Source organism: Ciconia boyciana, chromosome 19, assembly GCF_034638445.1.
Source record: "Ciconia boyciana chromosome 19, ASM3463844v1, whole genome shotgun sequence".
NCBI classification, from domain to species: Eukaryota; Metazoa; Chordata; class Aves; order Ciconiiformes; family Ciconiidae; genus Ciconia; species Ciconia boyciana.
Genome location: NC_132952.1, coordinates 1,271,525 through 1,285,429, shown reverse-complemented (window position 1 = coordinate 1,285,429; position 13,905 = coordinate 1,271,525). Strand labels below are relative to the sequence as shown.

Genomic DNA, 13,905 nt, shown 5'->3' with positions numbered 1-13,905 from the left:
CTCTTTATAAAGCTTCTATTTTCTGGCATGTACATTTTGTAAGCTAAGCAAATAAAACACTGTTAAATAGAGACTTTCAGAGAAGCGTTCAATGTCACACTTCAAAAACCTCCACTGTCATCAGCAAAGATCTTCCACTGACCTTCTAGGTTCAGCCCAACGGATCTCAGCGGGCTTCCTGACTAAAGGCATTTGCTCTTTGTCTTAGGTTATGCCTTTAGTTTTCAAGAACTGGCAGCCCAGATGCATTTTTAGAGCCCCAAACAGCTTTTTTCTGCAGGTCACAAGCCTGGCGGTCCCAGACCGCATGCTCAGGTCAGAGCTCTTCCGTCAGACGTGCCCGATGGATCCCGGTGTCTCCAGGACAGACAGGTGAACACGCTGCTGGTCGACCCTGCTGTCACTAGATGCCGGCATACAGCTCAGCAGTTTTAATTTACAGTCAGGTTAGATACTGAAAACTAAACTAATGAGAAATGGCTATTCCTCTGCTATATACTACATTAACACACTCATATATGGCCTTATTAATGTGAGCGTAAGCTGAATTAGTCAGAAGCTTTGTTGCACGCTGCATTTGAAGAGCACTGAGAATTTACAATTACCAAGTAACTGTCTAATGCAAACAAGCTGCCTCAGTCCGATGTACTTTTTTAACCAGAGGTGTGCTTGTCTAACACAATTCAACTCTTATTTCCATCCAGCCATAAAAAAATGTCATTGTATTTGCAAGCACAGAAACTGAAGAAGCCCCTTAGCCCCAGACATCCAGGGGTTAGACTTTGAAGTATATTGCAAAAAGAAAAAGGACCGGAGAGTCCTTTGTTAACCAGCCCCGCCGCCCCTGCCTCCTCCTGCTGAGATCTGCCAGGCCAGCCAGCCGGGGGACACTGCAAATAAATTTTTTTTTCTTCTTCTTCTTTTTTTCCCCCCTCTTTTTTCCTCCAAACCAGGATTTAATAATTTCTCCTGGTAACTAGATGTGAACCCAAAACAATCCATCATAAGAATATTCCTCTTTCCGATTTTAATTGGAAGCCTATGAAGTGCAAGCAGCAACTCTGCTTTTAGGGTGCCAAACTAGGAACTCCCTAGTGCTGCTGTTTCAAACTGGGCAGGTTTTTAAAATTTATTTCAGCAAAAGATCAAACCAATCAGCTTTGTGCCAAACGTAGCACATCTTGCAATCTCCCTGGACAAGCTAAAAATCCACTTACAAGGGAAACAAAATTTCCATCTTTAACTAGGAAGTGAGGACAGCTGCTCAGTAATTTTCAATGTTTATTAAACCTCAGTGAATTTTCCCACTAGCTTTTCTACTTTCAAAATTGCTATTACAGAGCTGCTCAGTGATTCATGACAGATACACATACATCTTGCTACTTAAAACACACAAGCTGGGCTATTTTTCCTATCACTAGCAGGGCAGAAAACAAGGTTGGGAGACAACTCTCCTAAAAATGCTCATGGAGCTGCTGCTGCCCGAGTTTTGACAGGCCCCGCAGCTTCTGTTACATGTGTGTGAGCTGGGTGCTTACAGAGACACTGTTCCTGGAGAGAAAACATACTCCAGTCTCACAGACCTTTCTGCTAAGTGAGGTTTTCATTTTGCTTACCTTAAAATCGTTAATATGCAAGAACTCATCAATGATAGATTTGCATTTTCTCTCTATTTCCTCTTCTGATAGTGAAGGCTTTTCTTGCGCTGGAGCTGGGGGAGCTTCTGGCTTGGCTAGTAGAAATATAAGAAGAAAAAAAATCAACACATTTGGAAAAGGAAAAGCAGCATAATTTTCAGAGACGCCATTCTGAAAACAGAAGTCACCGGAGCAGGGTGTGTTCCCTGTCCCATCATCAGGCACGGGTCACTTCTTCCTTGGGTACGTTTCCCCTGTATGAACTCCCAATATTTCTGTAAATCAGTCTTCTCATAGAAACACAGTTGGCAGTGACACAGGATGCAACACCTTCAAAGCTCTCTATCAACATTAAATAATTGAACTTCGAGCTGTTACAGCATGCTGCAAACTTAAAACACGCTGACTGTGATGGACAGCAACCCAAAGCAACCTCCTGATCACATCCCCAGAACGCTGGCTCCCATGAAGTCCTTTACAAAGTCCCAAAGCTTCAAGATGAGCGTGTGCTGTGTCGTGGCAGTCGAGATGTATTCCTCACTGTAGCAGTTTCTAGATGTTTCCCAGGGAAGGAGCAAAACACGGTACTTTATCGCAAGGGTTCTGTCCGCAGGGAACATCGCCCTAAGTGTCCTCAGTACTTTCTCACTAACCAATCAGCTCAAGGTGGCAGGAGCAAAAAGCGGGAGCTGCAGCACTGACAAGGTGACAAACCACCCCACTGGGTGCTAACGCCACACTGCACCGAGACCTGCTTGGAACGAGGGCTGGCAACGATGCAGTGCTAAAAAGATGGCGTGCATGGTCTGTCCCAGGCCCAAATCACTGCTCTGGCCCTGGGAAATGTTTGGAAAGGGTAGATACGGCTTCACTGGGCACTGAAGAAGCATTTCTGCAGAACTGATGCTGATTTTGGGGTCTTCTAACCCAGGAACCAGCAGCAGCAGTGACAGGATATGAGCAGGCAAGACAACGCTGTGGAGTGGTGTTTTGCTGGTATCTCCAGCCTTTCAACTCTGATCAATCAATCCTAAGGAGGAGCTGGTGAGAGGAGACGACGCCAGGGCCTGTATGAATCAGTTGTGTTACAAACCCTTGGGAGGCAGATCGCAGCTTGATAATGCGTCACTGCAGGCCAAATATGCACACCGTTGCACAGAAATCTGTCACTTTTTCTGATAGATTTTTCCCTTATGCCTTTTCACACATCCAGCAAGATTCCCCGAGCACGGAAGAGCCACTTACCAGATTCCTTGGCTTTGTTCCTCTCTGCCTCTGTGCTGTTTCTGTCCATCTCCATGCCGCCTGTTAACTGCTTCACCGTCTCCAGCATCTCCCTCCGCTGCTCCTCTTGTGCCTGATTGTCGAGCAGCAGCTCTTTACTGCTGCTGCCCCGTAGGAAGGTGTTGGGACGGGAGAGGGAAGGTGGGAGAGGTTTGTCGTTCTTCTCCCTGCCTGTGCTCCCGCGACTACGGAATAAAAAAAAAAAATCACACGTGCTTAAACGTTACGGTACGAGTAACCCCTGCTCGCAATGCTGGTAATGTTGGAAAAGATACTGGATAGCTTTATAGTAACTGCAGGAAAAAACCACAACCCAAACCCAGCAGGGTTGGTGTCTCGACTTTTTACAGTTGTAGCTACGCAGAATATAATAAAAATTAACTCAAGTCTCAGAGGTGCACCAACACAAATATCCACAGAGCAGACAGGCAGAGCCAACGCTTCCTAGAGAACACATGGAAAAGCAATAAAGTCCTTACCGCACCCATTTTATACGTAGAACGGTGAATTTTATAATGTAAAGGCACGGTTTTACTGTGAAATGGTATGAATGGTGTATTTTTTTTACCCATTTATTGAAAAATAATTTCAGAATAGTGAAGGTTACCAGCAACAGGTGACAGGCATCTGTCCTATTAATTACTGTGTTAATGAATAAGATGGGCAAAACGATACCCATATGAATAACCTCCAGGTAAGCCAGAGTTTTAGGTGAAACAGGAGGGGAAAACATCAGAGGGACAAACCCCAGAAAACAGCCCAGCAGCTGGTGTGTACTGGAAGGAAGAACCAGTGACATTTTAAATGAACTGTACATTTATAAACCGTGTCTGAAGTTAATAAATTATTAAGAGTTAATACAAGTTTCATGCTACAAGCTGGAGTGGCTGTAGTCCTGATGAAATCGGGGTGTGAGAGAGCACCGCACAGCCTTACGTATGCATCGCATGACGCGGAAGCACGGGCAGGCTTGCTCACACCTAACGGGAAGGGTCTGACACAGCCAGAGTGTTTTAAGAGCCCTGCTAAATTTCTGCAAGGTTTCAGGCATGTTTTTCTGGATAAACCAACCTACTGACCTGGCTGAATCCATGACTGTTGAATCCAGCCTGCATACCTATTTATTACAACATTTTATCTGAAGAGTTATAAACTACCTGCAAAACCTGTTATAAACTACTAGCAAATGTATCCTTTAGATAAAGGGTGACTGAGAAGTGGAAACTAACACATTCACCGTAATGCCTTTAAAAATTAATACCACCTGTCTCTCCTATGATATTATAAAAGATGCATGTGTTTTAAGCTAGCTCAAAGTACACAGCGGGGGGGGGAGGGGAAAGACCCAGCCATTCCTGGAAACTCAATGAAATTCTCTTCTTTCTGTGTGCTGGTAACTAGAGCAGCAAGTGAAAAGCGCAGGTGTACAGAAAGCGGGAGGGAAAATCACCAGCGGACTGAAGCTTACCTAGTTAAGGCCCTGCGAGAATCTAATTCTGAGGATGCGGATGAGGCAGATACAGATGAGACTGGAGGCTGCAGTGCAGAAAATCTGTTCAAACTAGTGGCACTTGGTCGTAAGGAGTCTGGGAGATTGTAAAGGCAACACAGAGAAGAGCGACAAGAAGGTCAGTAGCCGCTGACACCTTGGCATCACAAAATCATTTAAGCAACAGCTGTTTTCGGAGTGACGGGGAGAGAACCGAAGGGAAAAGGCTGGTCCCGCCCCACTTTAACCCTGCTTGCCAGGCGGTCACACACAGAGATGAGCATTCCCACCCAAATCTGCTCTTGGCAAGGACGGCTGGTGTCCAAGCAGAGGGTGAAGACCTGTCCTGACTTACCCATCTCGCTTGCCTTTGCTCCACCACTGCTGCCCTTTCCCCAGCTGCCCAACTGGGCTTTAGGCACAAGCTGAATCTTCTCATCTATTGTGGGCTGTAAAACACATCAAGACATACCATTACAAGGGCAAACCATACATCTTAATTATAAGTGGGGTGTTTTTTGGCAACAATCCCTGTCTTGTGAATACCAAAATATACTTTAACACATTTTTGGAAGACCAAACCCTAGCCAAAGGCAGAGGATGCAAACAACAAAGGCCATCACAAGCAGCCTCTTCCAAAGCATCAGTAAAAGACGTTCACAGTGACCAGGAGCTTCTTTGTTATCGGGAACTCTGGAGCTCAATAAGGAGGAAAAAGCACAGTATATCAGTACTTGAAAGATGTTCAGTTTGTTTGTGATGAGTAAAACGGTTCTGCTGTCCACTCCACCTACCAGTCATGGCTTTGGGGGAACCTGCACGGTAACAAACAGAATTCAGAGGGCGAAGAACAACAATAGGTTGCGGAACTTGGAGAGAAAAAGTAGTCTGACAAGAAGAGAACATTGATTTTTACAATGCTCAACAGGTGGATTTATTGACGAGGAGGCTGTGGCCCTGCAGATATCTTTGTATGAGCTCCTCTCTCCTTCCAACAATACAGCTGTTGTGGAGCTACCTCTATTTGTACTGTATTTGTACTAAATGGAGTAGAACTTTTCCCAGATGAGCTGTAAGCCCAGACAAAAGCAGGCTGAATTCCTCCTGCTAATTAAGTTTTGGAGTCTGTTTTATGACTTTCACAAGGAACAAACCGAGCTTGATCTGCAGAAGGGCTACAATCTGTCCAGGTTCTGCTTTACAGCTCTCCGAGCATCCAGGCACTGGGAGTAAAGTTCAGGGAGAGTGACATTAATTGGGACAAGGGAACGTCTAGGAAACACCCTGATTTATGTGAAAGACTGAGTTCTCCTTGGCGAGAAAACCCAAAACTGTTCTGAAGATCATTAAAAAAGGAGAAATCTCCAAGCTTGCCTAACCTGCAGCCTGAGATAAATGTCCCCAAATCACCACTTTAATGGCAAAATAACAGGAAGATGCTCATCTGGAGTATGGGTGTGAAAGTTCAACACATACTGAGGGATGCAACTGCACCGCACAGAAGTCCAGAAACACGGTAAAAGCGGACACAGCTCTTCTCGTACTACTTGAACCTTTCGGGCCCGGAGTGCTGCCATCTGTGCTACGTCAGGAACGTTTTATTTTCAAACTGAATGTGGCAACCTCATTCCACTAAGAAGCAGCGTCAGAACAGGGTCTTGAGAAATTGAGGCAGCAAAGGATTTCTATCGGACAGGTGTTTGAGACGCCTTCTGTAATAGCCATGTATGTGGTCCATCAGCATCACACACCATACCCCAACTCACAATCTCTCTTAATCATTTCATAAAAACACAGATTTTCCACCTTAGAGAACTTCTGGGTCACTAAAAGCACACTATAAACCTGAGAAAAAGTGTATGCATACTCCTTTCCCTTAGAACAAGCGAAATAGGAACATTCAGAAGACAATGGAGTTTTCCATTGTGCTTTATTTATGCACAGTACTAACTCTGGGGATTTAAAATGTCCCAAAACCCAAGTTTTGACCTGTAAACACCGTAACGGTCTTTCCCAGACAGACAGATACAATAAGGTAAGACCTTGGCATTTCTGTTGTTCTGAACAAGTCTCGTGCTGGCACCTACCTTGGTGATTTTAAGGAACTTGGTGGGGTCCAGCACTCTGCTGTTCTTTGCCCCCTGCACAGTGTTCCAACCGCCTTCATCGACCCGCTGGACACCTGCCAGACGACAAACACAACCTCCCTTAGCTCATCGCCGCTGCTCCAGCGGCACCCCGGGAGAACGTAAGCGACCGTCTCCAAGTTCAACAGGAGGAGGAAAAGAAGAGGGTACGTTTCTGCTAAGCCTCAGCACAATTCTGTGCAGAAATCATGTCTTTCGGAGCATTTCTTCAGAGTAAGATGACGTGACTAGTTAGCCTGACTATGATTATAAAATAGCCTTGATATAAACCCCAACCAGTATTTTCAGGGGCTGGTTTCTGTAGTGATTCTTCCTGGTTAAGGAACGATTTCTTAGTGTGTGTTCTTGTGATTTGGATATGGCTGCACGTCCTGTGTGTTCACAAAAGGAGCTCACAAAAGGAGCAGACGACACGCCTTTGCTAACCCAAAGCTGCATTTGTGGCACAGATTTCAGCAGTGCTAGGCTAGTCTAGACACAGAACCACTCAGGCAGTCCCCAAGTTCCCTACCTTCTCCTGATGTCAGTTTTAGGATAATTAAAACAAAGTCTACGTGTATTTTCTGTATGTCCTGTGTTCAGGGCACTTTCATTTGACAATCCTTAGTATTAAAGAATCCCAAAGATGACTTTTCCCCTTGCCCTGCTCTGTCCCAGTCTTCATTTTCCCAGTCACTCCAAATTTGTCTTCAGGCAGTGTCACAGCCTCAAGGGCCAGTAGCAATTTAAGTTAATGCCAAGACACTTTCTCATGCTGAGTTAACACCTCACAACTTTAACAGCTAAAGACAGCGTGGCTCCTCTTGGAATTAGATGCTGCTGTATGCAAGAATGGATGGCAAATCTGACTCCTATGTAGTAACTTGTTATAACAGATTTCTGGCAGCCTGTCACAAAATCAAATATGGTTTGCACGAATGCGAAACTTAAGCACTACTGGCCTGCAATTGTTTATTTTTACCCAAGGGATTTGCCCCTGAAAAATCCACACAGCCAATCCATGGCAAGTCTGTTCCTTCTCCAGCCTCAGCCATAATCAGGCCCCAATTCCCTTTCCTCATTACACTTAGGAAAAAAACCAGACTTTTTTCTTTTATGTGGGATTCCCTCTATGGCCACTGGATGTGCAATGAGTGAAATGAGCAGCCAACTTGGCTTTTACTTTACCCGGTCTCCTCTTCTCTTTGGTCATGAGTTGTTGGACCTTCCTCTGTTCCTCTTGCTCTTCGATCTTGGCTTCTTTATGAATCTGCTCGATGGTCTTCGGGCCCTGGTCTGCTCTCCGTGACACCCAGTTGCACTAGGAAAGAAGCAAACACGTGCTTGGAGATACTTCCAGGGGAGCATCGTAAATGGGGTATTTTGAACACCGTGAGTGAGGCCTAATCCTCCCACCTTTGTAATGCCTTAGAGGGGCTGCTCCCCGAGGGACTGGGAAAATTTTGTGGAGCTGGGTCACGTTGCAGACATGGTTATCCCAGCACCACAGGTGAAAGCTGGTATATAGACTGTGCTGTATGTTTTGGTGGAGAATGGAGGCTGCAGTGAAGACCTGACTTTGGAGAGGCATGACTGAATTCAAGACATTTTAACCCCTAGCATCCTGCATGTTCCCAGCCTTCCAGTCTTTCTAGGTTCAGAGGAAAGAGAAAGACTAGAGGGAGGCTGCTGTCACTCTCTATCCATTTATTACTGACACTGTTCATTGGAGCCCTTCCTCCAAGCTGGAGGAAAAAAAATGAAACCCTGAAAATAAAGAAGCAAAAAGCAATTGCACTTTATCTGGAGATGGTGCTTTGCCACTCCAGGGATTGTGATGGCTGAGACAGGAATCCTGAGGAGAGAGGTGGAGCTGTCTCTCCACAAAACATTTCCACTGCTTGATGTGTCTATTCAACCATACGCTGCAGAGATCCATCTATCCCCACAATAACCAGACTGTCTCTTGATCTTGCTACAACCTTATTATAACTTTCGGGGTAATATCTTTGTGTACCCTGCAGTCAAAACGGTGACTTCAGCCTCCACAAAACCCCAAACCAGCTTCAAAACAGCTATTTGAGGTATGAGTAAAACCCGCTCAGGGCTTCAGTCAAGTGCTGTCTCGTGGCTAAGCCATGCTGCCATCAGCACCTACATGGGTGAAATTACAGGTGCTGGGGAAGGTTTGTGCAACCTGCAGTCACATCTTCAACCGCACGGTGTAGAGACACCCTTCACCGTATGAGACTCCAGCTTTAACGCCTTGGCTGCGTTCAGAAACATTGCTTGATTACAACATGGGCAGGTCCCCGCCTGCACTCTGTGTGCGCTTTTCTACACCGAATTATCTCCTACCTGTAATTTTTGGAGCTTAGTGCGGACCCAGCATCATCATGCTCTGATGGAGCACAGACTCTGTTTGCTTCTGTCTGCGCAATATGGCCAGTAAACAACTAGCAGATGCCTGGTTGTGCAATACAGGCTAATATAGGACCATCTTCTGATGAAATCCATACTGCCATGAAAAAGAGCCCTCACAGTTTTTACAGCCACACTAACCGGTCCCCCTCACTTGTGGGGTACGCATCTCAGAGCACTTTGGTCCCACCAGCACAGGTAAGGGCTGGCAGGAAACAGTTACACCCAGCGTGCATGGAAACGAAGACAGCAAAGCAGTGCGACTGACACAGACAAGCACAGGGGATGCTGTGGGGAAACACACCCAAAACCTCCCCTGTGAAAAGAGCTCAGGCGTGTCTGCTGCAGTGGGGCTGGACTAGCGGCATGAGAAGCCAGTGTGGGCACGTGTCTTACACTGGGCAGAACCAAAACACCCGACACAAGCAGTTAATCTGTCTACCAACCTTGGCCTTCGTTAAGGCAAAATGGAGAGATTTCTTGTCTTTAAACAGCCAGATTTTTGGGATAAGGGGCACAGATCTTCCCCTAACATCCCACTTCTGCTGTAAATACTGTAAATCCCTGCTCTTACATGAGAGCTCTTCCAGCCCGGACGTTAAAGGGAACCTGCTCTTTTACTTACTTGAGTTGGTACCTACCAGCCTTAGGTCTATTACATCCTGAAGCATGAACCGAATCCTCGAAGATGTTTTCCTCTCTTTCACAATCTTCTCCATCTGATTAAAATACTGGTCCATGCGAGGCTACACAAGAGAAACATCATCATCATCATCGTGTCTTGGAAGAAAATGAAAACACTCCCTCAGGTGGGGAGTCAGTGCGTTCTGCATTACAGCATTTCTGTGCCAGAAACACATCTGGGGACCCAGAGCTGCTCTCTGGAGTGTTGGGTCTCATACGCTCCCCCCAGGTTGGATTTGAGTGTGCACAGTGCAGGACGTGCAGGAAATGCGGCACAAGTCTGTGGGCACCTCCTTTGTTTAGCACACGCTTTCTCTGCATTTTTATTTTACTCAAATAATCTACACCCTCCGCATGTACACAATAAACTTACCATCCATTAAAAAAAAACCAACAAATCAATGTGGTTTTTTTCATGGTACAGCTAAGCCGATCGACTGGCTGGCTGCCACCAAAAAGGGGAGTCCTGCTCTCCCTCTGAGCTCCTCCTTTTCGTATCAATCAGCATGCGTGCTCACCTCAGCCCAAGAAAGACTGGCTCAGGAAACTAAACGGGCATAAAATTAACCCTGCAAACATCGTTTCGATGCTTTACCTCCCTGAACTGTCTCAGCCAGGGTCAGGCAAGAGAAGCAGGGGCAGAAGCACTGCTTCTCTCAGCAAGAAGCTGTTCAACGGGCTTAGCTGTAGTATGAAATCCCACAAGCTCCTTTTCATCTAAAAGTCATGACGTGATGGAATCCAAATCAGTTTGCACTAAGACATGAAATGGTAACGTTAGAGAAGCCTCCATGAGGTCTAAATCTGACTTGCCAGGCTCCAAAAAGCCTTTTCCCCCAAAATGGGGCCTCTGGCTGCTTCAAACAAAAAGCTTCAGGGAAGTTTTATAAAATGTTTCCCACTCCCTTCACTAAAAAGTAGCTAAACCCTTTTCCTTATACTTAAACAAACAAGAAAAACCGTATTAAAATTTGGTTCTGGCCTTGCCTTGGAAAGTTTCAGCTCAGAGCAAATGTTTCCAAAGTTAGGAATGACGGGGAAAATATTTTAAATGGACTTTGTCCAGAAGCTTTAATTATAACTATCACTAACACTTCAGGTTCAATAAAAACACATAATAAAATGTCTACCCCATTAATAGAAAATAAATAAAGGATTCTCACTCAATCTTGATAGAAATAATAAATCACAAAGACAGGACGCGGGCAGCTTGTCACAACGGGTAACACGACATCTGCAAGCATTTCCCTGCTGCGTGCACGCTCCGTGCTACGCCGTGCCACGGCTCGAGGTTGCAGAACCGGCCAATGCACCAAAGTGTTGGCTTGTACAGCGTTTCCATGCTCGCAAAGACCTAAACAGCATCCAGGACTCATCCAACATGACCTCAGCTACTGCTTAGAAGTCAGACCCTGTTTTCTTCCCAAAGCACGTGGAGAAATTTAATCCCCGCTTCTGGTGCTTTCAAATCTGCATCGGTAACACACACGCTGTTGCGTTAACAGCGTAGGGTATTTAGCCTGGGGGATTAGTGGTAAACTACGCTGTTTTGGTCAATGCTCCAAAAAACAGTTTGGGAAACTGTTTCCCCATAAGGATCAGGACTGATCTGCCGTGATCCCTGCAATCCAGCGCGCTGTAAGGGAACTCCCTTCCCCGAGCAGCTGAAAACAATTAACTCAGTTTGTTTCCAGAGCTGAGTCCGACTGATTTCTGGCAAAACCCTCGAACGCTTTTTCATCCCAAGCCTGACTTTTGCGAAGGAGAAGCAGATTGTCTGTGCCAAGAGAAGCTCATCGAGTGCGTAATGCTCCGTGCTACATATACATGTTGGAAAGTCGGGAGGAGGATGCTGGAGCGCTGCAGTTGCAAAACAGCTGCTTCATTCCAGCATAGCTGGAGATGATGATGACACAAAATAAATGCATCCACCAAGGTTCAGGTGCAGGTTTAGGCCAGTTAGTGAAGGGTTTTTTAGATTTAACCCAAACAATACATTCAGTGGTAGATCTTGTAGGTAATATAAGCCTTCAATGGTAAAGAAACAACTCTAAATCTTAATGTCTTGGAAACTACAGACAAGAGATAAATTCTGTTTGGAAAAAGAAACCCACAGGATATGTTGAGCACTTTTAGACTGTGTGCTTGGATGAAATATTTGGAAACGAGCAGCGACTGGAGAACACTGTTGAAAATTATACAGACTCTATTAGAAAGGGGCAGCGAGGAGGGAGCGAGGCCAGATTGTGATGAAACATCCACAGAAGAGCGGATGATTTCCTCATGCCGTACAGAAATTCCTGAAGAAAAAATAAATCCTCAAATAAAAACACCCCACACCCATTTTTCCATCCCTGTCCTGAAAGCCTCTCTCTCACTCCCGGTCCTGCCCTACCTTTGCTTTCTCAAAGTCCAGGTCCTTGCCAATGGTAGTTAGCAGGCGGCAAAGGCACTCGAGGGACTCCTCATCGTGGTTCTTCAGTAGCTTTACCACGCAGTCATGCATGATAGCCTCCGTCAGCATTTTTAGTTTGAAAAGCTCGCCAATGAATTTTATATTCCCAATGGATCTCCGTCGGGCTTTGTCCTTGGCCTCTTCCAGCTCGTCATGGAGCCGCGTCTTCTCCTCTGGCTGTAAAAGAGAAAAACAACTCTAAAAAAAACACGTTCACAGAGCACAGAACTCTTCAAAAGATCCAGTTTTACATTTATAGTTGCTGTTGTCCCTGTTTACTCTTTTTCTCCTAAAAACCAAAAAGAGGCTGGTATAAACCCACTACTCAAGGCAAATACTCTTTATTATACTCAGCCACAGTGACAGAATGAAACTCTCAACTCCAAAATTCCCCCCAAGTCGACTGCCATCTTCAAAAGAGGTCATTTTCAGAGGGAGCTCTGAGAATTTATGGGGAAAAATACCACTTACAGTGGTAGCAGCTTCAAGTTCTTTCTGTTTCTTTTCAAAGACGTCGTCGTCAGCCTTGTCCTTTTCAAATTCCTTCTGGCAGCGATTTAACAGCAACTTGCGGAAATTTACTGTGCTCCCAGGTTTGTCTGCCATGGGCACTTTAAGCTGCAGGAGAAGGAAGAAAAACATCAGCAGAAATACGGCTAAACTCTACTTACGAGCGAGGTTTCCTATAAGCCATCCATTACATTTATCATGCGCTTCATATTCAGCAATGCACGTCTGCAAGGCTATGACAGTTAACCATCACGTCATGATTTCCAGCGGAGTTTTACATTTCACATGTAAAGTCACACTCAAAACTTGGCTGACACCACCTCTGCCCGGAGACAGATTACATTTCCATTCATGGGATCCTTTAAAGAGACACAGTGCTTAAAAACACTCTTGTTATGTGCTGAAGACTCTGGAGCCGTGCTCCTTCGTTGCATGTCATGAAGGACTGGGGAGAAGAGGGGACTATTTTATCCCAAATTCACCCTCTGAGGACTAGCTGTCCCAAGGTTGGCTCAGCACCTTGGGCTCCCCTTCGAAACGAGGGAGAGAAATTGGACTTCCCAAACGTGACCAGGCAGAGCAAAGTGTCCTCAGCTCCAAACACCACATGGCTCCAAGCAAAGCCCTCTGACTGCAGGCACGGCCAATGAACGCAGAAGAAGAAATCCGTCACGTAAATTATTTTTATTTACGTTCAGAAACTACATTCAGCTCTGCTCTTGCCACGTTTATATTACTGCCAATCAGTTCATGGGGATAATGTGCAGAACATTCACCCATGCAGAGGAATTTCCCATTTGACTGTGGTGGCTCTTACCGTTACAAGACATCTGCACATGTTGGCATACGCCACCGAGAAGCTCGGTTCATCGATAGCCTTCTCGAAGACCAGGTCGATGACTCCTTTCAGCCTCTCTTCTGTATCCACCGTCAGGTCTGTCACTTGCTTCATGAGCTGATTGAACATCTGGGGCGTCAGCTTGTTCAAGATGCTTCGTACCTTACGGAACAGCTCCTGAACGACAGAAAAACTGTAAGTTTAAGCACGAATCGAACAGGTGGCTTTCAGGAACGAGCTAGGACGCATCTTAAAGGTGAATGGAGATGAAGTCCTATAGGAACTTCTAGGAAGTTGAGTTACACGCAGACGCACATTTGTGCACAGCCCAGCTCCAGTTCTAACTCAGCTACTGGCTACCAAAGACCAAGACTGCGGGGCAGGGTTTTTGGAAACACCCAAGTGCTTTTTTCAAGTGTGACAGGCGCAAAGCCTTTGCTGTCACCCATCTGAAATATTCT

The 13,905-nt window shown here is 45.6% G+C and overlaps 1 protein-coding gene across 15 annotated transcripts in view; it reads right to left on the bottom strand.

Annotated features, from left to right (window-relative positions):
* Positions 1 to 13,905, bottom strand: part of EIF4G3 (eukaryotic translation initiation factor 4 gamma 3) — a 147,450-nt gene that overhangs the window by 10,613 nt on the left and 122,932 nt on the right. For all 15 annotated transcript variants that reach the window (XM_072883870.1, XM_072883877.1, XM_072883867.1 and 12 more), the window contains 10 exons: positions 13,424 to 13,621; positions 12,568 to 12,714; positions 12,037 to 12,273; positions 9,599 to 9,703; positions 7,725 to 7,857; positions 6,498 to 6,592; positions 4,766 to 4,859; positions 4,390 to 4,507; positions 2,883 to 3,106; positions 1,617 to 1,732 (listed from right to left, as the gene is read on the bottom strand). In XM_072883870.1, coding sequence (XP_072739971.1) covers positions 1,617 to 1,732; positions 2,883 to 3,106; positions 4,390 to 4,507; positions 4,766 to 4,859; positions 6,498 to 6,592; positions 7,725 to 7,857; positions 9,599 to 9,703; positions 12,037 to 12,273; positions 12,568 to 12,714; positions 13,424 to 13,621 — 1,467 coding nt within the window. The remainder of the gene's footprint in view (positions 1 to 1,616; positions 1,733 to 2,882; positions 3,107 to 4,389; positions 4,508 to 4,765; positions 4,860 to 6,497; positions 6,593 to 7,724; positions 7,858 to 9,598; positions 9,704 to 12,036; positions 12,274 to 12,567; positions 12,715 to 13,423; positions 13,622 to 13,905) is intronic.